The sequence below is a fragment of the Mesoplodon densirostris genome, chromosome X, assembly GCF_025265405.1.
Source record: "Mesoplodon densirostris isolate mMesDen1 chromosome X, mMesDen1 primary haplotype, whole genome shotgun sequence".
Lineage (NCBI taxonomy): Eukaryota > Metazoa > Chordata > Mammalia > Artiodactyla > Ziphiidae > Mesoplodon > Mesoplodon densirostris.
In genome coordinates, this window is record NC_082681.1 from 49620025 (window position 1) to 49647493 (window position 27469).

At 43.0% G+C, this 27469-nt stretch overlaps 1 protein-coding gene and 1 pseudogene across 1 annotated transcript; one reads left to right on the forward strand and one right to left on the reverse strand.

Annotated features, from left to right (window-relative positions):
- Nucleotides 1-341: 341 nt before the first annotated feature.
- LOC132482071 (nuclear RNA export factor 3-like) lies at nt 342-9911 on the reverse strand. Its single transcript, XM_060087101.1, is given in 21 exon segments — nt 342-559; nt 1260-1383; nt 1386-1441; nt 1977-2049; nt 2673-2715; nt 2811-2926; nt 3035-3093; nt 3200-3307; nt 3448-3503; nt 3589-3657; nt 4023-4059; nt 4937-5046; nt 5211-5320; nt 5443-5529; nt 5684-5753; nt 5860-5940; nt 6065-6169; nt 6277-6360; nt 6982-7135; nt 7354-7528; nt 9829-9911. Coding segments are annotated over 20 exon segments (1710 nt in total). The 5' UTR covers nt 9833-9911; the 3' UTR covers nt 342-559; nt 1260-1270.
- A 14987-nt stretch (nt 9912-24898) lies between these two features.
- Nucleotides 24899-27204, forward strand: LOC132481908 (small ribosomal subunit protein uS2-like; annotated as a pseudogene).
- The last annotated feature ends 265 nt before the right edge of the window (nt 27205-27469 follow it).

The window sequence follows — 27469 nt, forward strand, 5'->3', positions numbered from 1 at the left end:
TAAATATGGTACTTTACTTGCTAAACATATTATATTTGTTTATAGAAGTGAACATCAAAACGGTCACAACTTGTGAGTACTGAAGTGGTGGAGAGAAGGTTATCAGGAGGCAAAGCGTGGATTTTAGGGTAGTCCAGGAATGGAGTCGTTACTGTATAATTTTCAAGCACTGTGTCGGTCAGATATAAATGCTAGAGACTGCCAGGAATGATGTAGGAGATGGGACCTTTTGGTCCTGGCCCCACTAACTCATGGTTGGGTCAGGGGAAAAGCAATCCAAGACACACAACATATAATGTGCAATGTTACTCTTTAATATAAAGATAAACAAGGATCATGCGTGGGAAAAATATAGAGCAACGGGCAGGCCTACACGGTAAACTTTGGCTTCCTGATTAGCTGGACTGCAAGCTTAGTCATGGATGTGGCTTCAGTTAAGAGAAGAGAGGTAACAAATATGATGAGGATGAGAATGACATCTAAAGGCTCATTTGCAGAGTTTTGCTCTCAAGATCCCAGGTCAGTGGGTGAGGGTCTCATCTGGAATTTTGCCCTTGGACTGAAGAAAGTAAAGAGAAAGAATTGGGATGTCAGCAGAGCCAGCAGCCGTGAGTGTCAACCCCAGGGCACCTGACTTCTGTCCGCCTGCACCTTCCTGAAACCCTAGAGGTCTATTTCGTCTTATCGCTGAATTCTCAGAATTCACTTTTTGATGAGTAAAGAAGTTTTTATTTCTGGTATAGTCTAGTCATTGTACTGAAAGCACCTGTAGTGGGGGAGGATAGATGACCTCCCTTAGGACCAAACTGGAGACACTTGACCACACAACTTCACTGCTAAATCTATGCTACAAGAGCAAGCCTTCAAGTTTACCAACATGTATGTACCAGAAGGAGCAGATGCCACTGCATGTAATGCTGAAAAAGAGGCGAAAAGGTAAATGGCGATCAATAATAGCTTATGGCTTCCAGGAATTCAATTGTTTGATATATTGATCTTAGAAAGAGTAATGTAGCTTCACATATACTGAGAAGAAACTATGCTGGTACTACTAATAAAAGAAGTTTCAAAACAGTATATAAGATAGGAAACCTGTATTTTATAGTACATGGAAATGTATTAGTATGAAATTAGGGACTTTTTCACAAGTAAACGTTTGTAAGAAAAAATAGATTTAAAATAATGACCTGAAAATTCCCTTTAATCCCTCCTCTACTCGTTCCAGCTCCCTCCTATCCCCATGCAAACCCAGCACTCACTTCTGAGACCACTAGAGGTTCATCTCAGATGGGGTGGAGGATGCCTCCATGATGTCCTGCTGCAGCTGGGAGAGGGTGTGCATGGAGCTGGAGGTGGGTGTAGGCACTGGGATGCAGAAAACCGCTGGGTCTCACTGGGGTTGGCATCCCTCACAAACAGCTCGTCATTCACGATGCACAGACTGAAGGAAAAATGGACCCCCAGACAACTGATGGATGGACACCCTCACCCCCAATACTGACTCTGCTCCCACTGGCACTCAGCAACCAGATTCATTCCACGTCCCTCCTGTGCCTGTCTCCCAGGTTCCTTGACTGGTACCTCTGCCCCTCCCCACAGAGCCCACCTTTGGAGAGACTGTCTACCACCTTCACTCGAATTATAGGTTTATCCCCAACTCACGGGCAATTTCACATTTACCCTTTACCACAGCCCAAGGGCTGGACACTCTGATCCCCATTCTCGGAAGAAGACACTGAGTCACACAGAGGTCATATGACTTGACGAAGGACACAGCGAGTGAGTGTTGGGGAAGGAGTGAATGCATAGGCCGATTCCAGAGCCCATACTCTTCTTAACCACTAGGCTAGACTGCTCCTGGGATCTCACTGCTGGCTTTCCACAATACCGAGTAAATCTAAGGTCTGTGCCACCACATTCCCACGCCCCTGAGCCCAGGCGAGGATGGGTATTCCCACCCACGACAGGGCTCTCACCTGCAGTAGCTGGCAGGGGTAGCGATGAAGGTCCGGGTGAAGGCACGCACACAGCCCTGAGAACTTCCTTCCACTTCAACAGCAAACAAACCACAGTAACCCTGAGAGCCGCACGTGCTGTACATGCTCACACGGCGGTCCCCAGTCAGGGTGTGACTGGACACTCATGCTAAGAGGGCAGTTGTTAACGGGGGCCAGGGTGTCGCGAATGGGGAGGGCAGCTATAGGAGCAGTCTGCGCCCAGTGACATGGCCGCTGACAACCACTACACAAGTTCACGGGATGCATTCTTCACAGCCGCCCAAGAGGTGGATACTTCTACCCCATTGTGCAGATGAGGAAACTGAGAGGTTCAATAGCGGCCCAAGTTCTCACAGTAAGGATCTGGGATGAGAGGCACCAAACTCCACAGCCTATGTCCCCAACGCCCAGGGTGTGCAGGGCAGACAAACATGGACACAGCTCAGACCTGGGTTGTCTGTGGGAAGCCTGAGGTCTGGAGAACACAGTGGGGAAGGGGAGGGGAGGGGAGGGGAGGGGAGGTAGGGGAGGGCAGGTGGGGAGGGAAGGGGGGAGTGGAGCGAAGGGAAGGGAAGGGAAAGGAAGGGGTCCAGGAAGCTGGGTGGGTCTGGGAGTGAGCCTGGCCAAGGGGAGGCAGCAATGAGACATCAGGGGTGGGGGTCTACACACACTCACCTTCCTCGAACACCCCGCTGACGGAGAAGCAGAGCATCATTTCCTGAAAGGGAAGAGCCCAGGCGCCCAGTCACCACCTCCACCTCCTACCCACCTGCGGCATCCTGGGCCCGCCCGAGGGAGGAAGCAGGCACTCACCGTCTGGAACCAAATGTCCACCACGAAGGAGCTGAAGTCATGCTGAGTCTTGGGCAACCCACAGAGGGTGTGCACAATGACACGTTTTGTGTGCTTCAGCAGCTGAACCCGCAGGTCTGTGAGGGGAGGGCAAGCGAGCGAAGGTCAGGGGCTGCCACGCCCTGGGCCCTATGATTGACCCCTTCACCGCCCTTTCCCACCCAGTCTTCCCATCGCACACTCACGGGGGTCCTTGAGCTTCTTCATATTCCTGCTGTCCTTGAAGTACTCGCACAAGCTGCTTCTAGGAGACAAAGAGCAACAGTGGGTGGTGCGTATTTGCAGGAGCTGGCCTGTGTCTGCTGGGGAGCCACACGGCCCAGGAGCAGAGTCTGTGCTGTGATACTCACGGGGCTGGGTCCTCGGGGTGGAAGGGAATGGTCAGGGAGAAGCAGGCCTCCTCGTGATAAGCCCCTGTGAGAACCTGTCGGTCTCCGTAGTCATGGATCAAGTAGTACCTAAGGGAGGGCAGTGAAGGCAGTCTACCTCTGTGGTCTGGACCTCAAATGAGACTTGAAAACTCCCCTGAGCAGACCTGTGCTTAGGTGGCCTCACCTCTCATAGCCCTCCCCTTGCTCAGCTTCCAAGAGGTACTTACTGCTTCAGGAATTGCAGGACTAGGCTCTTCAGCTCATCAGATCCAAAGTAGCTTCCCTGGAATCAAAACCGTCCTCAGGACCAGGGCTGACACACCCTTCTCATGCTCCACTTAAAACCCGGCTTGATCCTCCATCCTCACCTTGCAGATTGGTAAGTGCTTGCAGGCTTGAATACCACACTTAGCCTGTGGGGATGTCTCCTGGCCATCCTGGGGAAGATAAGATGATGTCAGCAGTGCAGACCAGGAGGTGGTGTTGGATGATCAGGGAAAAGGATGGGCCCAAGAGACGGTGAGGGTCAGAGGTCAGGGGTGAAAGGGCCCCGGAAATTCCATGGGCAGGACTACAGTTTGGATCATCACCGGGGGTTCCCCAAAGCCTGTGAAGAACGTGGTTGAAGAAGATCCAGAGCCTCTGTCAGGCTACCACAGGGGCTGTACCATCCCCCTCCGCCCAGGACGTTTAAGGGTCAGTTTCAAAACTGTAACTGTGGCAAGACCTAATGGGGTGCAGAGTAGTTTGTGGGTGCTGTCAGTGCCAGTTAGAGGAGTCTGTGAACAAGGAATACACTTACCAAGGTTAGTAACTTGGGGAACAATTCCAGGATGGAGCTGCCAAAATCAAGACAAAACAGAAAAGTCAGCGAAACTGTGGAGGTGACCCTCTTCCTCATGGGAGCAAGTACACCCACACCCCAGTGTCCCAGCCTTCCAGGGCCCTGAACACGGCCCCCATCGACTGATACAGAGGGAGAGCATGCCCTGCCTCCCTCCCCGCCTCCCTCCCTCCCTTCCTCTCCTTCCCCTGGGTAGCTCCCCGCAGAATGCGCGGACTCCCTTCTCCAGTGCCACCATGACCAGCATTTCAAACTCATGCTGCAGGGCTTCCTTCCCCTCCCTTCCTTCCTCCAGGGCCCGGCTGAAGGCTGTGGGGAGAAGAGGGAATGGGGTGTGTGCCCGAGGCTCTGCCACCTCACTTAGGGTCCTGCACTCTGCCAAGACCTGGACCAAGACCTGGACTCCCCCCATGGGTGGCCCAGGATGCTGGGGCAGGGAGGTGAGTGAGGTGGGGCTCAGGGAGGGAGATGGAGGGGGATGAAGACAGAAAGGGAGTGAAGGTACGAGGGGTGAGATGACAGAGACATATGGGCCTAGAGACAAGGGAGAGAGAGAAAACAAAGGGAAGGGAAAGAAACTCTCCCATGGTTGGGGTCAGGGAAGAAGAGAGAGGAAATGTGAAATGGCACCCCTTTTGCAGCTCTTCACCTGCCCCAGAATGGCTCAGACACAGCAGGTAAGAATGTAAAATATGCACATGTTGGGCTGGGGGCCCATATGGTTTGTGGTTGAAACTCTGTCCACTTTGTGATGCAGAGAGGAGAGCATAGGGCCTGTAGTCCTCCCTGAGGTCCACGTCAGCTGCCCCTTGCAAACGGGCACTTTCGGGAGTAGCTCAGGCTGCCAGCGGGTAACAGAGTATACATCTGACCTTATGTTGGTTGACTTATCAGGGAAGGTGGTGCACAGGGGGTTTCTCTCTGCACACATCCCTTCTGGTTCCAGCCGCTCACCCTTGTCCATCTCCCCTGCAGGCTTCACCTGTGATTATGAGGAGGAACCACATGGGCCAGAGAAACAGAGCCAGGATGGCCGTGCACCCCTAGTCCCTTCCTTTTCCTACAAATCCATTTCCCTTCCTCTGTCACCATCACATGAGCCTTCCCACCTTCCCTTCAAAGACGGATCTGGGTACCACACCTCACCTCAGTGTTGGAGAGGTTCCAGTTCTTGGTGTTGGAAGCATTCGGCATAGTGTTGGACAGGCCGTGCAGCTGGTAGGGTTTCTTATCGCTCAGGTCCAAGGTCAAAAGCTATGATGAGGAAAGAGTTAGAGTGAGGACCCCAGCAGGGGATACCTGAGACCAATCTGCCTCTTCTACCTAATCTCTCCCACCATCACCACCAGCCCCAACATTGGGTCTAAGGTCCTCATCTTGGGCATATTCCCTGGATGGGTCTGCAGGGAGGCAGCCATGCCATTTCTAGGGTTTTGCGCCATTCCAGTATCACGGGTCATCAAGTCTCCAGGAAGCCAGGAGGAGGGAATCGGGGGCTGAGAGGCTCCTGGCTGGTACAGCTCCAGCACCAACCCCTCCCCGAGTTACCATTCCTGAGTATCCTTCCCAGCTAGACCCCTCTGCTCTCACCTGCTCTACAATTGCTGCTGTCGCCATACCAGGGTCAGAGCGGACTCCCTGGATGTCACGAGATTGCTGGGAGGCATCATATCGTTCCTTCACGGGCAGCTGCTGAGTTAGGGATGGGGTTCAGGGGCTCTGAGTCTGAGGTGGTGATCGGGGGCAATAGGTGGGTCTGGCTGTGAGTGCACAGGTTGTGTTGAGTCTGCATTACCTTTATCTGCTCCACCTTTTCTGACCTCAGCTCCTTCAGCACAGAGTGGGGTGCATCACAGGGATCAACAAAGATAGATATCTGTTGAGAACACAAGAGGGGCTGGGTAAGCTCCAGGAAATCTCAGCCCTGGGATCAAGCAAGACCATGCCCCTGCCCTGCCCTCTGGCTCCCAGCTAGCCCTGCTCATGCCCTTGACACACACCCTTTCATTAGCCTCATTGTAAATCTTGCCGTTGACATTCTTCAGTTCAAAAGCAATGTTGGCATTCTGAACGAAGAACTGGGCCTCCATTTTCTCATAGTGAAACTGTAGGGAGAGTGACAAGAGAAGCATAATATGAGACCAGAGCCATTTCTCATCTGGGCCTGCCATCTACCCCGTTTCCTCTCATTGGCCTCAATGTCCTCTCTTACTTCGACTGGGGTGAAGGGGACACTGCATTGCTTGTGAATCAAATTCAGCAGCCACTTCTCATCATATTTAATACCGAAGGGAACCTAAGAGGCAAAGAAATAATTGGGGAAAGAAAAGTGATACAATGGAATCCAAGGTTAAGATAAGACCCAGTTGTGTCTTGCTTTAGGACCTTTTTTCAGGCTTTAGGTAATTTCTTAAGATAGGACAATATCTGTTATCGCTAACTTTTACACCAGACATGGGCTTCCTATATATCCTTTCTTTCCATTTAAATACTTTTCCTGAAATAATCGACTTCATATCTTTCACACGTACTTACTTTTATAAAGTTCTAAGAGATCCTACCTAAGGCAGACCTGGCCTGCCCCTCTGACGAGGATCCCAGAGACTCAACCTCCTCCTACACTCAGCTTGAGCCAAACTGCGTCTTCTGGTGTGGAGTTGCTCCATCTCCTTGGCAGTAGTTTCCTCCTTTGTTTTAGACAGCGTCTCCCATGGTCCCTGCAGTCAGTCTGCTCCCTTTATATTGCTTCTCTGAACCTGCCCTCACATGATCTAGGAAGTTAACTCCTAGTAATAACAAGACAGATTACCAGCTCCACTGCCACGAGAGAAAAGTCCCAGCATCTCTACATGCGCCCAACATGACTCTCTCTGTCATCTTCTTCTACATGTTAGGTCCATTTAGCCAGCACACTCACTCTGATCTTGAACCAGCTCCCCAAGGTCTCATCCTGCCTGTTTCTCTCCATTCTTCTCTCTGGAGGCTTTTGCTCTGTCTCCTTGTTAACAGGGGTTTCGTCTTGTTCCTGAAAATTGCCTCTCCGATGACAGGATGGAAGGGCATAGGGAGCACTGTGGGGAAGTGCAGAGAAGAAAGTGGTCCGTATAGTCTTGGGAAGTCCTCTCTACATTTTCCCCAATGATAGCAGAGCTACAATAAAGATTGCTCAACCGTTAACCTTATCCCATCATTCCTCACTCTTCCAGGTTAGAGAGAAGAGTGACATATTTAGCTACATGGTTTTGTTCCACTAGCTGGTGCACTTCAGCTATTCTGACTGGTCACTTACTATCTTACTCCAGTGTCCTTGTGAACATCACTTTCTGCTTGATCTCCATCTTGTTGTTGCTGGGATGAAGGATGAATACCAGGCCTGACTTGTTCAGACCAGCTGTTATACCTCCTTCTGTAAATACGACAGCATCTTGCTCTTCTTTGTAAGGAGTTTACTTGCTTATTGTACCCTGAAATTGAGAATATCACATCAATGGTCTCAGTACCAGAAAAATTCCTGGGTAAATATCACGGCTAATGAAGAAATACCACCAACTTTATAATCTAAATAGGAAATTATCATAGTTAGGAAGAAAAAAAAAAGGCTGAGAGACTTCACTGTGGTTCCAATTCTCAGGAAATGATAGGTGGGGAGTGTTCACAGCCAAGAAGAAAGCAAGCACAGACGAAAGGGTCTGGACCCAGGGTTTAGTCTGTGATGTTAGTCCCTGCTCTGCTTGGTTCAGGTTATGTGACCTGGGACAAGTGGCTTTTCACCTCTAACTCTCTCTTCTCTGCTCGGCTCTAGGGGCACAATAAAACCTACCCTGAAATCTAGCCTGGTGTGGTGGTTCAAGGGTCAAAGGTGATCTCCCTGCCTGACGAAAGAATTAGAGATATGAAAGATAAGTCCGATGAAAAGATCCAGAATGCAGCCTGGAGAGACATAGCATGGAGAATACCAAAAGCGAGGGGGAGATAATTAAAGGTGATGCAGTGAACATAGCTAACACATGGTTAATGTGAGTCCCGGAAAGAAGGGGAGGGAACAGTGGAGAAGTGGTATTTGAAGAGATCTTTGTTGAGAAGTTTCCAAAAGTAACAAGATATCAACTCAGTGTAACAGTATTATTGTAACAGGAGAAAAAGTATGCTTTAAAGAGAAACATTCTTTAAAAAAAGGCATTCATTTCTTCATCCTGTAACAAAAACTCGGAAAATTTGTGACCAGAAGACTCAAACTAAAAGAAATATTATAGACTCTTTCTTGGGCAGAAGAAATATCTTCCCAGGTGGAGGCACATAGATACAGGAAAGAAAGACTAATGACATTTGTGAATATGTAGGCAAATTTAAATGAGTGCTGATTATATAACACAATGATAGTAATTTCTTCTGGGGATTTAAATATATAGACAATGAAAATGCATGACAATAAATTTGGAGGGAGTATATGGAATCAAAGTGTCTCAAGGTCCCCTAATTGTCTGAGGAGTTCTAAAGAACTAATTAATTAACATTAGACTGAAAGTGCAAAAATGTACATTGTAATCTGAAGGGTAAACACTACAAGAATGGCAAAAGAATGTTTATCTAGCCACATGAGGTAACAATTTAATAGTTATAAAATGTTAATCATTTCAAAGGAAAGGAAAGGAAAAAGAACTTAGAAGAGACAAAAATAAATATACAGTAAGATAGTATGTATAAACCAAATTACATCTACTTTTACATTAAAAATTTGAGATTATTATTCCAAATAGAAAGACAGCTATTATCAGACTGGACAAGAAACCCTCCATCAAATGCTCCTGAAAAGAGACACATGCAAATTTTAATATCTAGGAAATTTTAAAATAAAAAAATGATGGCAAAATGTATACCTTTTCCACAGTAACCTACAGAGAGCTGGTATAACCCTATTAGTAAAAGTAAAGGTACAGTTTAAAGAAAAAAGAATCACTAGAGAAAGAAGGAGATTTCTTTTTGATAACAGGTTCAATGCAATAAGGAGATATTAATATAAAATTCTAAATTTGTATGCATGTCCTAAAATAGAGCCAAAATATGCAAAGCAAAATCTAACAGAAATAGAGCATGGACAAATTCACAGTCACAGTGGGAAATTTTTACACAGCTCACTGAGTGATGCACAAAATGGCAGACAAAAACTCAGCTAGAGGGAGAAGGTTTCAAAATGTGACTTAAGTTAACAAATGTATTTAAGTGACATAGAACAATGCACATAAGAACTACTCATCGAACATTCCAGGATAGATCATATGCTGGGCAACAAAGCAAGCCTCAGTAAGCTTCTATGGACTAATACAATTTACCCTGACTAGTTAATGTAATACTCAGTGGTAATGGTGGGTTTTCTGCCCCTCCCCCACCTCATATAAATCCAAGGAATATTAGTTTACACAATCCCACGCCCCACCTAGATGGCCCTCCCTACTCTCCAAACCCTAGACCTGAGAAGATCACATGACTTTTGCCTTTTCCTTAGCCAGGGGAAATAATTCACCTCAGCCATGGCCATTTCCATAAGAGAAGAGGTTTTCCCCATGGAATCAGGATGGGTGTGTCAGAGCCCACTTGGCCCATTTCCTCAAGAGAGTGGGAAATAGTGAGCCTGAGCCCTCTGCATGCCTTCTCTAAAGGGGGGTCAGCTTGCTGGGGGTCCTGTGGGTTGGGGTTAGGGAGGGAACCCAGAACCCCTCCTGCCCTGTGGGGATCTGAGGACAAGGTCTCATGCTGACCAACTCACCCATGGGCTGGCCTGAAGGCAGTGATCTGTCACCACCCTCCTCACAGGCTGCTCGTGAAGAGAATCTGTGGGTCTGGAGCTGGAGGTTTGGAGAATATCAGGAAGGGCTGCCGAAGAAGGAGAGTGCAAGCCCCAAACCACTCTGTCAGAGCCACACAAACAAGATGGAGTCCTAACAGGAAGTCCCTTCCCCAAGAGCATAGAGGAGGACAGCCCTGGGGGCCAGAGGAGACTTAACTTCCTGTAATTACTGCCCCCTGAGTTTGCTACCAGCCTAACACCCAGGGAACTCTTTCCAACTGTACCACCCTTGCAGAGGAGGGCATCTGGAATCAGGAGGCTTAGGGGACCTTGGTACTTCTGGTTACAAACACAGGGAGCTCTGTATGCCAGACTCTGGATCAGCTACACTACATTGTGTTCCTTCGTTTGGCAAACCCAGAGAACTCTGTGTGCCAGCTGTAGGCCAGGCTCTGTACTTGCTACATTGCCTCTATTCTTCCATGAATTCCTCACAAGGGGATTCTGATATCAGAATCACCAACTTTCCAAGGTTGCTGAGGCTTACTGAGGTGCTGGAGTTTGTCTAGTGTCATTCAGATGCTACCTGGGGAAACAGAGACTGGAATTGAGCTCCATGCAATGGAAGATGACTTCTCCATGCATAGCTTTACTAAATTTTTGGTGAAATATAGGGGATTTTCTGAAGTTTACACAAAGTAACTGAATATTCTAAAAATAATCAAATGGCTAGAATTAACTCTAACCCATTCCAGAGAGATAATACCAAAACAACAACAACAAAAGACACTTGAAAATATAAAGGAAATATCAAACAGAGTTTGGTGGGTCACTGTAAGGACAGTTAAAAGAAACAACAAAGAAACAAACAAAAACCCGTAACCTTTCCTTTTTTAAAAAAAATGTAGTCACTGTAGGCAGATATCACCTAGTGGCTAGAACCACAACTGTAGCCCTGAAAGTCTCAAGTCACAGGGATTTGTAAAGAGGGAAGGAGGGAGGAGCCTGGTCTCCAGTTTATGAGCCAGAACTTTGTGGAATTTTCCAATACCTTCTGGAATTTTCCACTACTTGCCCTCCTTCCCTTCCTAGATCTCTATGCCCTGAAATCCAATGCCTGAGAGAGGTGAAGAAAAATCTGTACATGAGAGTGTGAACATCTGAGGTGAGGGAAATGTAAGACAGAAATGCATATGAATACACAGATACACTGTCAAGTCAAAAGTTGAAAATTCTGGGCTTCCCTGGTGGCGCAGTGGTTGAGAGTCTGCCTGCCAATGCAGGGGACACGGGTTCGTGTCCCAGTCCGGGAAGATCCCACATGCCGCGGAGCTGCTAGGCCCGTGAGCCATGGCCACTGAGCCTGTGTGTCCGGAGCCTGTGCTCCACAACGGGAGAGGCCACAGCAGTGAGAAGCCCGCCTACCAAAAAAAAAAAATTGAAAATTCTGACTTTTTATGAAAGAGTATCATGTGAACTCTTTGATAACATGGTAAATATCCGTGAACTTTTTTTTGTCAGTCGATTATTAGATCCTTTCAAGTGTTCCTCTCGACAGATTAGCCTAATCACAGAATCTTAGACGTTAAAAATGTATACTTAGAAAATAAAATCATTTTGCACCTTCCATCTACGTGATCCCCTCACCATGACTCACAGGTACCCAAGATATCCAATGTAAAAGGATTGGTGCACATTTTCCAGATGTGTTTCTCTTTAGGTGATGTGAATACCTAACTTAAAACATTTGTGTAGTTAGGCAGTTCTGTACATATTCTTTTTAAATTTTGCCATTACAGGGACTTCCCTGGCGGTCCAATGGTTAAGACTCTGTGCTCCCAATGCAGGGGACACAGGTTTGATCCCTGGTTGGGGAACTAAGATCCCACATGCTGCAAGGTGTAAAAATAAATAAACAAATAAATTAAAATTTTCGATTTCATAAGCAATTTTATGCAAATTGATTTTTTTCATTTATTATGACATCTTTCGATTTTCGCTTCTTCAGTTAATGGTTTGGCATCTTTCCAGATCTTTACTGAAGAAGCATTTTTATTTTTAGATGAATTGAATTATTTCTGGTTATCTTTTGTCCCTTTCTCTGATGATTAATAGAAATCCTGTTTGTTCTTGCACATGAGCACAAAATCTGTAATACTATTTGAAATGTTGTCTCCCAGCTTTTCAAACTTTTAATTGTTTTTCTTTTGACAGTACAGAAATTGCTTTAATTTTCATGGATTTTTTAAATTTAAAAATAACACAGCTATGACAAAAAAATGAGTAATACATAGGGTTGCATCAAATACTAGTCCACTGGGAATTCTAGATTCAAAGTCTTGATGGCTTCAGGGCAAAATGGAAAAGAGCTTTAGACCAAATTCTACATTGGTGAATATTGGGGAAAATATTTGAATACATGTTTGCTTATAGGAGACACCATGTAAAGTGCCTCTGGCCTAAAATAATTCCATAAATGATCATTTCCTTCCCTCCATAGAGGTTAATTTCCTCTGCTTCAACTTGAGCCCCACACAAATTCCCCAGGACAGTTCAATCTCTGTAGCCCCATATCCAGGCCTCTAGGCTCAAGGGAGTAGATTTCATCTACTTCCCCTTCAAGACCAAGACATGGGGGAGAGGGCTGTTTGAGTACCCTATCAGCGTGGCATTGACACTAGGACAACCAAAACGATATAAGTGACCCAAGAAAAGCTTTTAACTCTGTCACAAACTTAATTAGAGAAATTGAAGGAAAGTTAGAAAAACCCCATGTCTCCCAAACAGAAATGTCACATATAAAGGAATGCGAATTATTGGGAAAGTGTTTGGAACATATTTTATAGCCAAATGTTTAATATTATATTATATAAATAAATCTGATTAGTAAAAGAGCATCATTCAAAGTCTATTAAAAAATTTAAATAAGAACTATGAATCACAAACATATAAAGATTAAACAAAAACAATTATATATGCATGTATGTGTGTACATATATTTACGTATGCATATACACATAAGCATACACATATAACATATGTATACATAGTATGTATACATATTGTGAGCAAATTTTGGAAGAGTAAGTATGTTCATGTAAACTTACTTATATAGTACTGTACACAGAGAAATACATCCTGGAAATATAAACTAAATTACCGAAAATATACATCTTGCTATGTAAAAAGATGAAAAAAAAATAGAAAAATATTTTCTCTAGCATATACACATTCCTGCATTTCATTAGTTTTGGAAAGAAAGATATTAATTTGAAATCAGAAGAATAAATGATGCAAATTTTTATAACATTATAGTATATACCTAGCTGGGAATTTTATCGCAAAATAATTATGTATGTGACTTAACTGTGTTTATATATAAATCTATATATTTTTTCACATTACCCTTGTCTCTCAATTATACATATAAATGTTTCCGGTCACTATTGGGAGGAAGGGGCTGAAGAAAATTCTTGCCACTAGATTTAATGTACCTGGGCTCTAACTCACCCTTAACGCTTCATTCGCCACAAAATCTTCCAGATATTTCCGTCCGATGGGCACCTTTCTCCCTTCTTCCTGCCAAGGCTTCCTGTTATGTGACATCCAAGCTGCCATTCCAGATATGCTCACCAGGTGGCACAGACCTCCAATTTCTGTGTTTTCTCCAGTGAAAAATGTTATTTGGGAAAGGGAAAGAAAAATCTATTAAAAGTTACCTTGCATTGCGAGTGGTGGAAGAACATGTAAAATAAAATCATGCTCAAATTGCTTTACCTAACGATTTTCTTCTTCTCTATGGTTTCACAGATAGAAATCAGAGTAATAATATAGGACTCCTCTTAGAGGGCTGGTGGTGAGTAAAGGCCTGAGGTGGGAGCAAGGAGGGCAGAAGGGGTTCAGGTACTTTCTACAACTGTCCTGTTAGGTTTCACAAAGTTTTTCCCAGCGTGACAAACTTCTGGGTAAGGGATTGCCACTCTGGATTTTCCAAATGGATAAACCAGGTTACAGGGCATTTCCTTCCTGTTATATCTGGCTAGTCTCCACCCTCTCCTCTTCTGCTGGCTAAAGCCTCCTTAGGCTCAGATCTCAGCTTAAACTTCACTTCACGTGAGAAGTCTCAGACATACCCTACTGGTGTGATTACCACTAGGCATCTAGTAACTCCACCACCTTTACCATCTCCAGACATATGTTTCATGCGAAAGGGGACCAAAGAATGTGAGCTCACAATGTTTCATAGGCTGTAGCATCACACAGTGGATTTAAGACGCTGAAATTTTCAAATATCTTGTCTGAAGAGTTGCCTCAGATTCTCTCTGCCACTTTTGAGAGGGATGCTGGGGACACAGGTCAGTTCAGCAACAGAAATGCAGAGTTCTTCCACAGACAGCAATCGGAGCGTGTAGTTCAGAGAAGTTGAGGAGGCTGTGGATTGATGCTCCTTCCTCTACAAGAGCCCATGAATACTACAACGAGAGTCTGTGATTTTTAGCAGGCATAGTTTTGCATAGCAAAGACCAAATGAACCTTCCAGAGGTAAAATTCCAGGCTTGAAAGTTTTTGAATAATTTGCTGCGTGGAATACTCTTAAATACATTTCAAAACATTTAAATGAATTTGGCAAATAGTAAAAGAAAAATTAAGGAAGGAAGTAAAACGTTCCATTAACCCCTGATGAGTTATCATCGTTTTTATATTCTCATTAATTATGTGCATAATAGGACACTGGCTTATCTTTTCATCTACACATAACACTTAATCCTTTTGACATAACTACAAACTCCATATTGTGATTCATTCTTTACTGATAAGGAAACCGAGCCTCAGATTTCAGGCCTGGCTGAGACTAAGGCACTTTTGTGACCTTCACTGTCTTGTGAGTTCAATAGATCCTGACAAGGACCCTATGAGGGGGAGAATCCTCATTCCCGGGATGGGGAACCTGAGGTTTGGGACCTTCATGTTCCACACTGCCCCATGTCATGCTCCTACTCATTGGCTGATTCCAGACTGGAACCCATGTCTTCTGAACCCGGCCTTTACTCTTCCTACTGATTCACCAGGCCTTTCTTTATTTATTGGATATAATTTTATGGACTTTGTTTACAACCATAACAGGAATTCACACTCAGTTTACACAATGTAGAAAATACATTCAAGGATGGAGGGAAATTGCAAATAACAGCAACACTACCAAACACTGACATACATAGTTAACTTTATGGTTTTCCTTGTTGACAACTGAAAACAATATAAAAGCTAGTTTCAGTTTACTGTGACGATTTGAGACAAGTTTTGTTTTTATTTCCACTGCTTTAAAACCATATCACCCATGTCACTCTCTCACTTTGTCCCAGCTTACCCTTCCCCCTTCCCGTATCCTCAAGTCCATTCTCTAGTAGGTCTGCCTCTTTATTCCCGTCTTGCCCCTAGGTTCCTCATGACCTTTTTTTTTTTTAGAATCCATATATATGTGATAGCATACGGTATTTGTTTTTCTCTTTCTGACTTACTTCACTCTGTTTGACAGACTCTAGGTCCATCCACCTCACTACAAATAACTCAGTTTCGTTTCTTTTTATGGCTAATATTCCATTGTATATATGTGCCACATCTTCTTTATCCATTCATCTGTTGATGGACACTTATGTTGTCTCCATGTCCTGGCTGTTGTAAATAGAGCTGCAATGAACATTTTTTTGTGTGACTCTTTTTGAATTATGGTTTTCTCAGGGTATATGCCCAGTAGTGGGATTGCTGGGTCGTATGGTAGTTCTAGTTTTAGTTTTTTAAGTAACCTCCATACTGTTCTCCATAGTGGCTGTATCAATTTACATTCCCACCAACAGTGCAAGAGGGTTCCCTTTCCTCCACACCCTCTCCAGCATTTACTGTGTAGATTTTTTGATGATGGCCATTCTGACCGGTGTGAGATGATATCTTGTTGTAGTTTTGATTTACATTTCTCTAATGATTAATGATGTTGAGCATTCTTTCATGTGTTTGTTGGCAGTCTGTATATCTTCTTTGGAGAAGTGTCTATTTAGGTCATCTGCCCATTTTTGGATTGGGTTGTTTGTTTTTTTGATATTGAGCTGCATAGCTAGTGGGAAGCAGCCGCATAGCACAGGGAGATCAGCTCGGTGCTTTCTGACCACCTAGAGGGGTGGAAGAGGGAGGGTGGGAGGGAGGGAGACGCACGAGGGAAGAGATATGGGGATATATGTATATGTATAACTGATTCACTTTGTTATAAAGCAGAAACTAACACACCATTGTGAAGTAATTATACTCCAATAAAGATGTTTAAAAAAGTATATATAATTGAGCTTCCATCAATACCCTGTTGAGAAATAGTTGCCTTTTGAAAGGGCTCAACATTTTAAGCTAATGGGATAATCTTTAATGGAGTAAATTTGAGGCCTAGAATAGGTAAGTGGCAGGAAATTTAGAAGAGATTATTTGAAATTATAGCATTTAGGTACACAGTGGTGTGTTTAGCTTAACAATATGTTCTCTGAAAAAATATGTGCATGCACATACACACACACACACTCATATATGTATTATAAATTCACTGATAAAAAGATATGCAGCATTCTACTTACAAATAATGCAATATAAAATCTTCTTTATTATAAATTCGTATAGCCAATTGATTCTCACAAAAGGCTTTCATTGATTTTGGTGCAATGTTTGTATCCATAAAAAGACAGTGATGATCAAGTATAATTCCTACATGAATGCTGATTGGTATTTTTGTTTATGTTAATTAGTTTTATAAAAGTGAAACAATAAAGATGTATTTTGCAAACTACTATGTTCACTAGTTTTTCAATGACTAGTGATTTCTTTGCTGAACTGTATAATAGTTTCAGATCACGGGAGACTATTCCTCCAATTTATAATCATTTTAAATTGTTACAATTTGTAGCAAATTATACCTATAGACCCCCCACACACACACACAAAAACCATATCACCCAGATATTTCTTTTAACAGAAAAGCTATATATCATTTCTCAATGGAAATGAATTAACAGCTGTAAGAATATCATTGGCAAAACCAAGTAGAAATACACGTTTCTCAAAAATAATTTATATTCTCAAAATTAGAGAGTTTCCTTTTAAATCATTACAATTAAAATCTGCATTACAACGTGTTTGCTAATAGGTAACAAGCTATAGTAATTGAGGTCAGAATTAAGATGCTTTCATTCATACTCATGGATACTTTGAGCAAAACCCTTGAATTTGATTAATTTGGTGGTGCATCAAAACCCAGTTTGACAAAAAGATAACCTACTGAGTGGGAGAAAAATATTTGCAAATGATATGACCAATAAAGGGTTAATATCCAAAACATAAACAGCTCATACAACTCAATAGCAAAAAACCAAACAAACTGATTACAAAATGGGCAGAAGACCTGAATAGACTTGTTTCCAGAGAAGACATACAGATAGCCAACAGGTCATGGAAAGATGCCCAACGTTGCTAATCATCAGAGAAATGAACATCAAAACCACAATGAGATATCACCTCACACTTGTCAGAATGGCTATCATCAAAAATTCTACAAATAACAAATGGCAAGGATGTAAAGAAAAGGGAACACTTGTACACTGTTTTTGGGAATGTAAATTAGTGCAGACACTATGGAAAGCAGTATGGAGGCTCCTCAAATAACTAAAAATAGAACTCCCATATGATCTAGCAATTCCACTCCTGGGTCTATCTCCAAAGAAAACAAAAACACTTATTGGAAAAGATACGTGCACCCCAATGTTCATAGCAGCCTTATTTATAATAGTCAAGATATGGAAGCAACCTAAGTGTCCATCAACAGCTGAATGGTTATTGAAGATGTGGTATATATATAATGGAATGTCATTCAGCCATAAAAAATAATAAAATTTTGCCATTTGCAACAACATAGATGGACTCGGAACATATTATGCTTATCATCGTAAATTAGACAAAGACAAATACTGTATGATATCACTTATGTGTGGAATCTAAAATATAAAATGAACTAGTGAATTTAACAAAAAAGAAACAGACTCACATATACAGAGAACAAACTAGTGGTTACCAGTGGGTAACCATTACCTTATAGCACAGTGGTGCCCAATTTTGCTCACTAAGTGGGCAGAGGGAAGGGAGGAGGGGCAAGATAGGGGTAGGGAGTTAAGAGGTACAAAATACTATGTATACAATAAAAAAGCTACGAGGGTATATTGTACAGCACAGGGAAACATAGCCATTATTTTATAATAACTTTAAATGGAATATAATCTATAAAAATGTTGAATCACTATGCTGTACACCTGAAACTGATATAAATCAACTATATTATTATGCTTGCAAAAATACTAGTGGCCTTTAAACATATCACAATATCAAAATTAGGTAACATTTGTTTTGGCCCAGGCAACATTTATTCATAAAACTATTATGTGACATTTTCATCCCTATTGTATCGATGAAATAGACAAGAAACTAAGAGGTTAAGTACTTTGCGTAAGCTCGCAAACTTAAAAAGGGACCCATCAAGGATTTTGAATCCAAATAACAAGGATCCACAGCCCATGAATATATAAGCTGATAGAACTTGAGACATGGAAGCACACAGATATTATCAAGTTTCAGCCAGAGAAACCCACACTGACACACACTTACGTGTACAGATCCATTGTCAAAAATTGTAATCAGATTCTTTTCTGTATAAATCAGTATTCTTTGAATACCTTTCCAAAACAATAAAACCATAACTACTTTATCTGTGAAAGTATTTTGTGTTTTCAAATTTTTATCAATAAATTTTTCTGTTTATAGAATTTCAAGCGATATAGAACTGTACATGTATAAAATTAAATTACCCTGAATCTCCCTCCTGCCTGACTCCTGTCTCCTGATCCAAAGGTGTCTATTATCAACAGGCGGGTGCATGTTCTCCAGATGTGTTTCTCTATAGGTGAATTATTATCGTAATCACAGATACACAAAAATATTTATTCATACATAGATTTTTTCAATATTGGAATCACCTTATTCATATTTTGCAACTTGCTTTATTGCATCAAAAATAGTATCTCTTTATGTTTTCATTTTTATTTCATTAGCTGTGTTTTTAAATGTTTCTAAGACATGTATATTGCTCTTTGAATGAATTCTGTTTAATTTATATTAGTTATCTATTGGTGAAAAATAAATTACTCAAAAATTTAGATGCTTAAAATAACAAATATATAATACTACACCATTTCTTTGGATCAAGAATCAGGGAGAAGCTAAAGTGGAAGGCTCTGGCTCAGGGTCTCTCACAAGGCTGCAATCAAGGCAAAGGTAGCTGGTTACTGGCAGGTCTCAGGGCCTCACTACTTCTGGCCAGAGACCTGGGTTCCTTGTTACTTGGGTAGCTCACAACATGGCAGCTGGCTTCTCTCAGAATGAGCATGAGACCAACAAGGAAGACACAGCCTCTTTGTAACCTTGTCTCAAAATTGAACCCCATCTCTTCTCATATATTCTAGCCATTAAAGGAAGTCACTAACTCCAGCCCACACACAATAGGCCAAATTATATAAGGAAGTGAATGCCAGGAGGCGAAGATTATTAGAGACTGTTTTAGGGGCTGCCTACCACAACATCATTAGACTATCTGTTTATATTTGTTCCTGGGAATGCTTCAGTATCATGAGAATTCACTTCATATAATTTTCAAGTATTTACTCCAGCCTTGTCAAGCAAGTTTTAATGATTATTTTGTAATACAGTCTTTTAAATTTTAATATTATAATTTAAAAGTAATATGGCTCATTATATTTAAAAAATTGATAGCCTAGGCAGCATGAAATATGAGCACTGAAAGAATTAGGATTAGGACATGTCCTGGTGACTTCAATACACAGTAGGAGAAGCTTTAGTGAAGTCCAGGTTACACTACTAAGCAGGCATTAACAAAGCAGTTTCCCCCTTTTATCTAACTTCTCCAAACTTCCTATACTCTGATGTAAACAGTGGATTTAATAATAGTTTACTCAAATAAATGTAAAGATTAAAGGATATACAATTTAGAGTTCCACTTGCATAAAATAGTTTTGTCAACATTAATATCCTACTCTTCAGACCACCTATGCTAGAGGAAGCACCTGTTCTGACTGAGACCTTGTCTACCACCTTAAAACCAGTCAATTCACTTGGTCCCCATTCACAGGTGTCTTGGCCCCAGGGACAGGATTTCATTTCTATCATCGTCATCATCATCCCCAAGAGGGGTGTTTGAGTGAGTGCCCATAGGGGAGTGTAAAATGACCAGTCCTTAAGCCCTGTCACCTACATAAGAGATCCCTGGGTATACACAATGTATCTCAACTTACTTTCATTATTACTCCCTCAAGGAGGCTCTTTAGACAGTTTTTCTTTGCCAACACTTTACTGCATAGAATGTGAAATTTTAATACCATAGATATAGTTTATATCTGTTTATGTACTGTGGACCTTTGGAGGTCCCAAAACCATTGTAATGTCTACTTCCTTCCCCTATTCTCAAGAACCAATTTTCAGATTCTTGGTGGGAGGCCATATTGGCTTCACTGAGGATGAATGGAAAATTGTGATGGAGACAAAACCTGGAACGCAATCCCTGCCCATTATGTGGTGTGTCTTTCAGGAATGCTTGCTTAGCCTCTGTTAGCCTGCCATTTTTCATCTGTAAAAGGGCACCCATGATGCTTTCCTTACAGGACTATAAGGAGGAGTAAATGGGGAACCCTCCACAGAGTATATGGCACATTGTAGGACTTCAAGAAATGTGAGACATGGCCCACTTTTCTCCTCCCTCCTAGAAAGTGATGACTGTTATCTAAGCCTCCCCCTGTTTAGCGTTCAGGTAGCTGTAGCCATTACCTTTGCCTTGACTGCAGCCTTGTGAGAGACCCTGAGACATATCTGCCATAGAAATCACCTGGAAACATGGCAGTCAGAAATAACACATATTCACACTTCCATAATAAAGGAGGTTTGGGGCCATTTCTGTGTTGCAGGATGGCTTTGCTGAGGAATCCAGGGTGAGGTAAGAAGATCATCAAACCATTCTCTTTAATTCCCCATTATTTTATGTCCCTTTATTTTACCCTTTAGATTGATATTGGAAAAACAGTTTCCCATTGAGCCCTTAGATGAAGAGAGTCCAGATAAAGGGGAGGCATGAATCACAAACCCTTGACTTTGACATCAGACCCATTACCCTCTACAGGACCATGCACTAGGATTTCATCTGCACCATCAGCTTCTTCAAAGAGAGGGGATGGGGAGCGAGTATTACCTCAGTGGGCACAGTTTAGAAACATGTAAAACTACAAGTTTTAAGTTCTAGAAGGTCATCATCTGTCAAGGAGACTGTTGGCTGCCCTTTGGGGAGGGTAGGAGGTAGATCCCATTCCTGTTCCTTAAAAGATGCCTCTGGAAGATTGATCATCCATTAGTGAATGAATCTGTCATCTGTCAATGGGAATAATGATGCCATCCTCCCAGAGTTGTTGTGAGAATAATGTAAGGTATATAATTGTGTGCATGTTTCAGCTATAAATATATAAGTACTATCATAGAGCTAGTTCCCTTTAGCAACCTTTTTAAAATCTGAAAATAGTGGGGTTTTTTTTAGATTTCTCTAGTAAGGTGACTGTGGGGTTGCTCTGATATGATTCCATGCTGCCCTGACCGTTCTTTCACATATTTCCTGGGACACAGGTGCCCAAGAAGTTCTGTAGCCAGTGTCCAAGAGTGCAGCAGCTGATGGGGACCTCACTGTTTCTTCTCTCATAGATATTGCCAATGTCTTTGCAAAGAAGTTGTACCAATCTGTCCTCCACCAGCAATGAATGGAGTTATTGTAGCCCCACATTTTCCACTTAAAGAGGATGCAGCATAAACATAAAGTCACTGATCAGATTTTCTTTTCAAATTCTGGAATTATTTCAGGATATATTCTGAGGCACAAATGTGAAATATGCCATTTATAGGAAAATATAACAAAGAAAGATTAAAATGATCTAACATTCTAGTACCAGGATATCAGATTAGCAAATAACAAAAACGTAAAACCCATCATGAACTCAGATCTGCAAAAACAGGTGCTCTTGTCTGGTGGTTGTTTGTGTTAAATACTAATAAGATTATAAAGGTCAACTAAACAGTAAATATTAAAAATATTCAATGTCCATACTCTTTGACAAAGAAGTCCCACTTGTGGGATCTTGTCTTCCTGAGGCAGCCAGGTGAGACCCCTGCCATCATGACCCATCTGTCCACACTGTTCAGGGTTGAACCATCAACACAGATGACTCAATGTCTTCAGACCCCCTGACTCCTTGATTCAAAGGAGAAACTCTCTCTTACTGCTGGCTGCCCAGACTTGATGAACCATCCACAGAACCACCACAAGCATTGATATGGAGCAGTGCTAGGGACGTCCCTGCTCCTGGAGGGACATGTAGATCTCTGACCTCATCCCAGTGTGGGAGAAATCTCCCTTCTCCCTCTCCAGGCTCTCAGAAGCCTTCCACTCTAGCATGTAGAAACAGCCCAATCCTTACTGTAAGTTTAAGGTTTTACAAAAGATGGAAGAAACACAGGTGTCAGACAGCTCCTGCTCCAAACCCTGTCACAAACTTCCCTGGAGGCAAGGGGAAGGGGCATCAAGCCTGGCTCCCTGCTGCAGGGAAGGTAAACACAGGAAGAACAGAGATGACCACCCCAGCAGTATGTGTCCTGATACATTTTGTACAGATCTGTCACCAGCAACTAAAGGTGCCCAGGCTGCTGGTTATATCCATAGTTACGGCAGTGGGCTTGGGGAGAAGCCTCTTTGCCACCTGTTTCTGGTAGGAGCCCATGCTTTTTCGTCACATACATCGTGAAGACAAAACAGCCATACCTCACCACCAGCACCTTGGTTCTCCTCCACAAAGCTTTCTTTGTGTTGGGTTGCCTGATGAAATCAGGACACCCAATTAAATTTGAATTCCAGAGAACTAAGGGATAATTTTTAGCATAAGTATGTCAAATGCAATGTGATTTTGTTTATCTGAAATTGAAATTTAACCTGGTGTCTTTTATTTTTATTTGCTAAATCTGGACACGCTGGGGTAGGAGACTGTGAATCTAAGTTTAACAGCCCCAGTTGAGCCCCCCAATCAGCACCAATCATCCATGTGAGTACACCTTCTTGGATGTCCTAGCTGAATTAAGCCTCCAGATGACTGTGACCTAAAGTGACAGAGACCATGTGGAGCAGAAAAACACTCAACTGAGCTGAGTCAACATACTGAATCCTGAGAGATAATAAATGACTATTATTTGGGGGACTTTATTAAGTAGAAATGGATATCCAAAACATGCATTTGGGGTGTACTTTTTTTCTGTGGTCTGTAATCATTGGAAAGGATAGGGATTCACTGATTCCTGAAGCCTTGGTAGGACTTCATTATAGTTTCGGCTATAGATTGCATATAGCTTTATATGTGAGTATCGATTTCTGAACATTTCTATTCCTTCTTGAAGGGATTTCCACAGGAAATTTTCATGACATATGATTTTCACCCTACTTTTGGAATTTAGAACCTAATTCCAATCCCCCTCCACAAGGGGAGTCTCCAATGCAATCTCCTGTGTTAAGGAACTGAGAGGTTGTTGCTACAATTGGCTCCATGAACCACATGGAACACCATACCCTGAGAACGTTGCTTGGTGAGTAATAGAACAAGAGGGTGTTTACTCACTTTGAAAAGTGATTCTCAGATTGTTTCCTGAAACACTCTCCTGCTACAGGGATAACCTTTGGCAAGGAAGTTACTTTCCTTGAGCACATATAGACAGAGCTTCTTCACCAGCAGTAAATAGCTCTGCATTGTAGTCTTTGGCCTTTATGACTGCCTCATGAAGCACTTTTAGTTGGTCAAGTCAGTATGATTCTGGGGTTCATTAAAAAAGAAGCCCAATTGCCTGCAAATCTAAGTCATTTTCTCCAATATCACCTTTATAAGTAATAGAATTGATGTTTTGTTCTTTTTATTCTTTTGTCATAGTTCTTGAGTTAGAGCCCAGATGTGGATAAAGGGTGTGTTTGGGGGACCCCTTAAAGACACAAGCGTTTTGTAATGGATCATGGGAAAAGTTGGGGAGCCAGCAGGACTCAGAAAAGGGGAGAAGAGCTGTGGATGTATTGTTAGACCCACCCCTGAGAGCAGAGTAAACATGTGTTCTATAAAGGCAGCTTGCTTCAAGAATTTTGAAGGGAAAGGGTCTGGGCTGTGTGTTCCTCCTTCCAAAGTCACTCATCAGATAAGTGATTCCCACAATAGAGAAGTGAATTACAGAGAGGCTAGAAGTATTTTGGTCATGGATGTCCCTCCTCATGGAAGAAAATATCAGGAATGGAGAATAAGAATTTCCCCAACAGAAGCCAATTGTATGGGGAATTGTCTAGGTTTCTTTCTGCCTATTAAATGATTATATTTTTCTAGGCCTGCCTCCCTGAAGCACCTCTGAATGTTTCTTTAAATTACTTAATAAATATATAAATAAATAAATGACTTTTTTCCGACTTCCTAGATCATTCAATCCCACGATTATAGACATTCTGTTAATGTTCTACCACAGATGACGAACTTCTGTTAGCTCTCTGAGGGCTAGCTCATCTCCAAGAATCCTAGGATACTTCCCTGGGTCTCTGTATACTGAGAATAACTCCGCTCTTGTCTCTTTAAAGCAAACATATTCCTGACAACAGGGACTATTTTTTCCATCAGCCTGGGCAGAGTTCGCCAATTTTCCGGATCCCAGTCTAGTGCCTCTAATTAGTATGCTTTCTCTGGTGGTAGCCAGAGCTAACTAAGGTCCTCTGCTTTCACCGAAATCCAGGGAGTGGAGGAGTGTGCAAGAGGCATTTCCGGTGTGGGGGATTAGTCTGCGCCTCGCGGTTGCCATGGAAACCTGACGTCAATAAGGCGACCGTGACGACTTTTCTGCATGACTGACGTGACCTGACAAGTAGCACAGGTCCCGCCTTCAGGTGTTTGGGACTCAGCTGAGGGTGTGCGTCCCGGCGGTGGCGGCTGGACCGCCCTAGGGTGTGGGGAGACAAAGGGGTCCGCTTCCATGTCGCCTGTTTCCCGCTTTGGGGCTAGGTGCCTCCGCTGTCTCGTAGGTAAAGCCATTGGGGTCCCGCCCGGCCCCAGTGGGTGCGGTGTCCTGCTCCAGGAATGTCCTGGAGCTACTTTCCTTCTAAAGGCAGGGGCGCGGGAGGTGACACAGGTAACGACTCTAAGCCTCAGCTTTCCCCTCTGTAAAATGGGGATAAGAATGCTTTCCCCACAGGATCGCTGTGAACATTCAGTGATAACACATGAGTAAGCCTATAGTCCTGTGGTTATTGTGGGATCATGAATGTTTGGCCACTTCTTATTTATTATCAACTTCGTTGTTGGGGGAGAGATGAGGAAAGGAAAAGAAAAAGGCCCTGGTGAGAAACCCACTGTAACATCTGGTAGTTTGGATCACTGCCCAGTTGTTTCACTGTCTATGTCACTAACCCAGTGCCTAGCATGGTGCAGGGCACACAGTTACCAGTAAAGGATGGTAATTGCTGGATCTGTCTCTCCCTGTGCAGCTTCTCATGCCGGTGGCCTTGGTCATATCAGGTGTCTGAAGGGGGCAGGTTCTGAGCATGTGTCCTGATGGCTGCTGGAGCTTCTACTCCAGATTCAAGGTCAGCAGTCCTCAGGAAACCACAACACTTCACTTCCTGGTGGAATATGACGCCTGGCTCTAGTGAGTTCATAGATCTGGGCAAAAGCATGTTATGAAATAGCTCCTGTGAGATTCTAGCCTAAAAGTAGAGAAGCTACTTTGATCTCATCATGGGAAAGAGGTTTAGCAGGTGGAATGTCATTCCATCAGCAGCTACTTGCTTTGTAGTAGTCCTGAGGCCCATCTTAGAAATGCCTTATTTGTGCAAAAGCAATGAATTCTATAGCTTGAGGGAGCTGCTTGATGTTTAATATGCATATGCAATAAGTTTACATATATATTTTCTAACTGTGTAAATAATAGTCAGTGATTCTCACGTATGTCTCAGATGGGTATTGAAATATGCAATTGCCTTTTCCGTGCCAGCCAGACAGGGGTCCATACGGCATTGTTCTGTATTCCCACCGGAACTTAAAGGGAAACTTTCACAATGTCTGGAGCCCTTGAAGTTCTGCAAATGAAGGAGAAGGATGTCCTGAAATTCCTTGCAGCAGAAACCCACTTAGGTGGCACCAACCTTGACTTCCAAATGGAACAGTACATCTACAAAAGGAAAAGTGATGACATCTACATCATAAATCTGAAGGGAACCTGGGAGAAGCTTCTGTTGGAAGCTCGTGCCATTGTTGCCATTGAAAACCCAGCTGATGTCAGTTTCATATCCTCCAGGAATACTGGCCAGTGAGCTGGCCTGAAGTTTGCTCCTGCTGCTGGAGCCACTCCTATTCCTGGCTGCTTCACTTCTGGAACCTTCACTAACCAGATCCAGGCAGCGTTCTGGGAGCCAAGACTTCTAGTGGTTACTGATCCCAGGGCTGACCACCAGCCTCTCACTGGGGCCTCTTACGCTAACCTGCCTACCATTGTTCTGTGTAACGCAGACTCTCCTCTGAGGTATGTGGACATTGCCATCCCATGCAACAACAAGGGAGCTCACTCAGTGGGTCTGATGTGGTGGATGCTTGCCCGGGAAGTTCTGCACATGTGTGGCACCATCTCCCATGAACACCCATGGGAGGTCATGCCTGATCTCTACTTCTACAGAGATCCTGAAGAGATTGAAAAGGAAGAGCAGGCGGCAGCTGAGAAGGCTGTGGCCAAGGAGGAATTTCAGGGTGAATGGACTGCTCCAGCTCCTGAGTTCACTGCTACTCAGCCTGAGGTGGTGGACTGGTCTGAAGGTGTGCAGGTGCCCTCTGTGCCTATTCAGCAGTTCCCCACTGAAGACTGGACTGCTCAGCCTGCCACTGAAGACTGGTCTGCAGCTCCCACTGCTCAGGCCATTGAGTGGGTAGGAACAACCACTGAGTGGTCTTAAACTGTTCTTCCATAAACTCAAAATGGAAATAGGTTGATGGAAAATAAACAGTTTCTTAAAAAAACAAAGAAAAAACAAAAGAAATATGCTACGTTGTTTTTCCTAGCAATCTGTGATTGTACCATGGAGTCTTCCCTACTCACCACATTTTTATCCATTGCATAACGAAATGTTTAAATGCCCAAAAGTTTCCAACTGTTAGTATAAAATGTCAGTTATGAGGATTTAGTATTTTGAAAAATAATAATTACTCTAGAGCTTCCCTATTATAATAATATTCAGCCATGTCCCCTAAAATAACCAGATATTCTAAAATATCTTTATGATTATTTTCCAAGAAATAATATTTTTAGTCTGTACTTCAGAAGGACATGTGCATCAACTTTCACTAAATATTTCAACATACCTCATTGCAAAAGATGATTTGTATTTTGGTAATATGTGGTGTAGACGAATTTTGGTGAGACATGGTGTTGACCTATT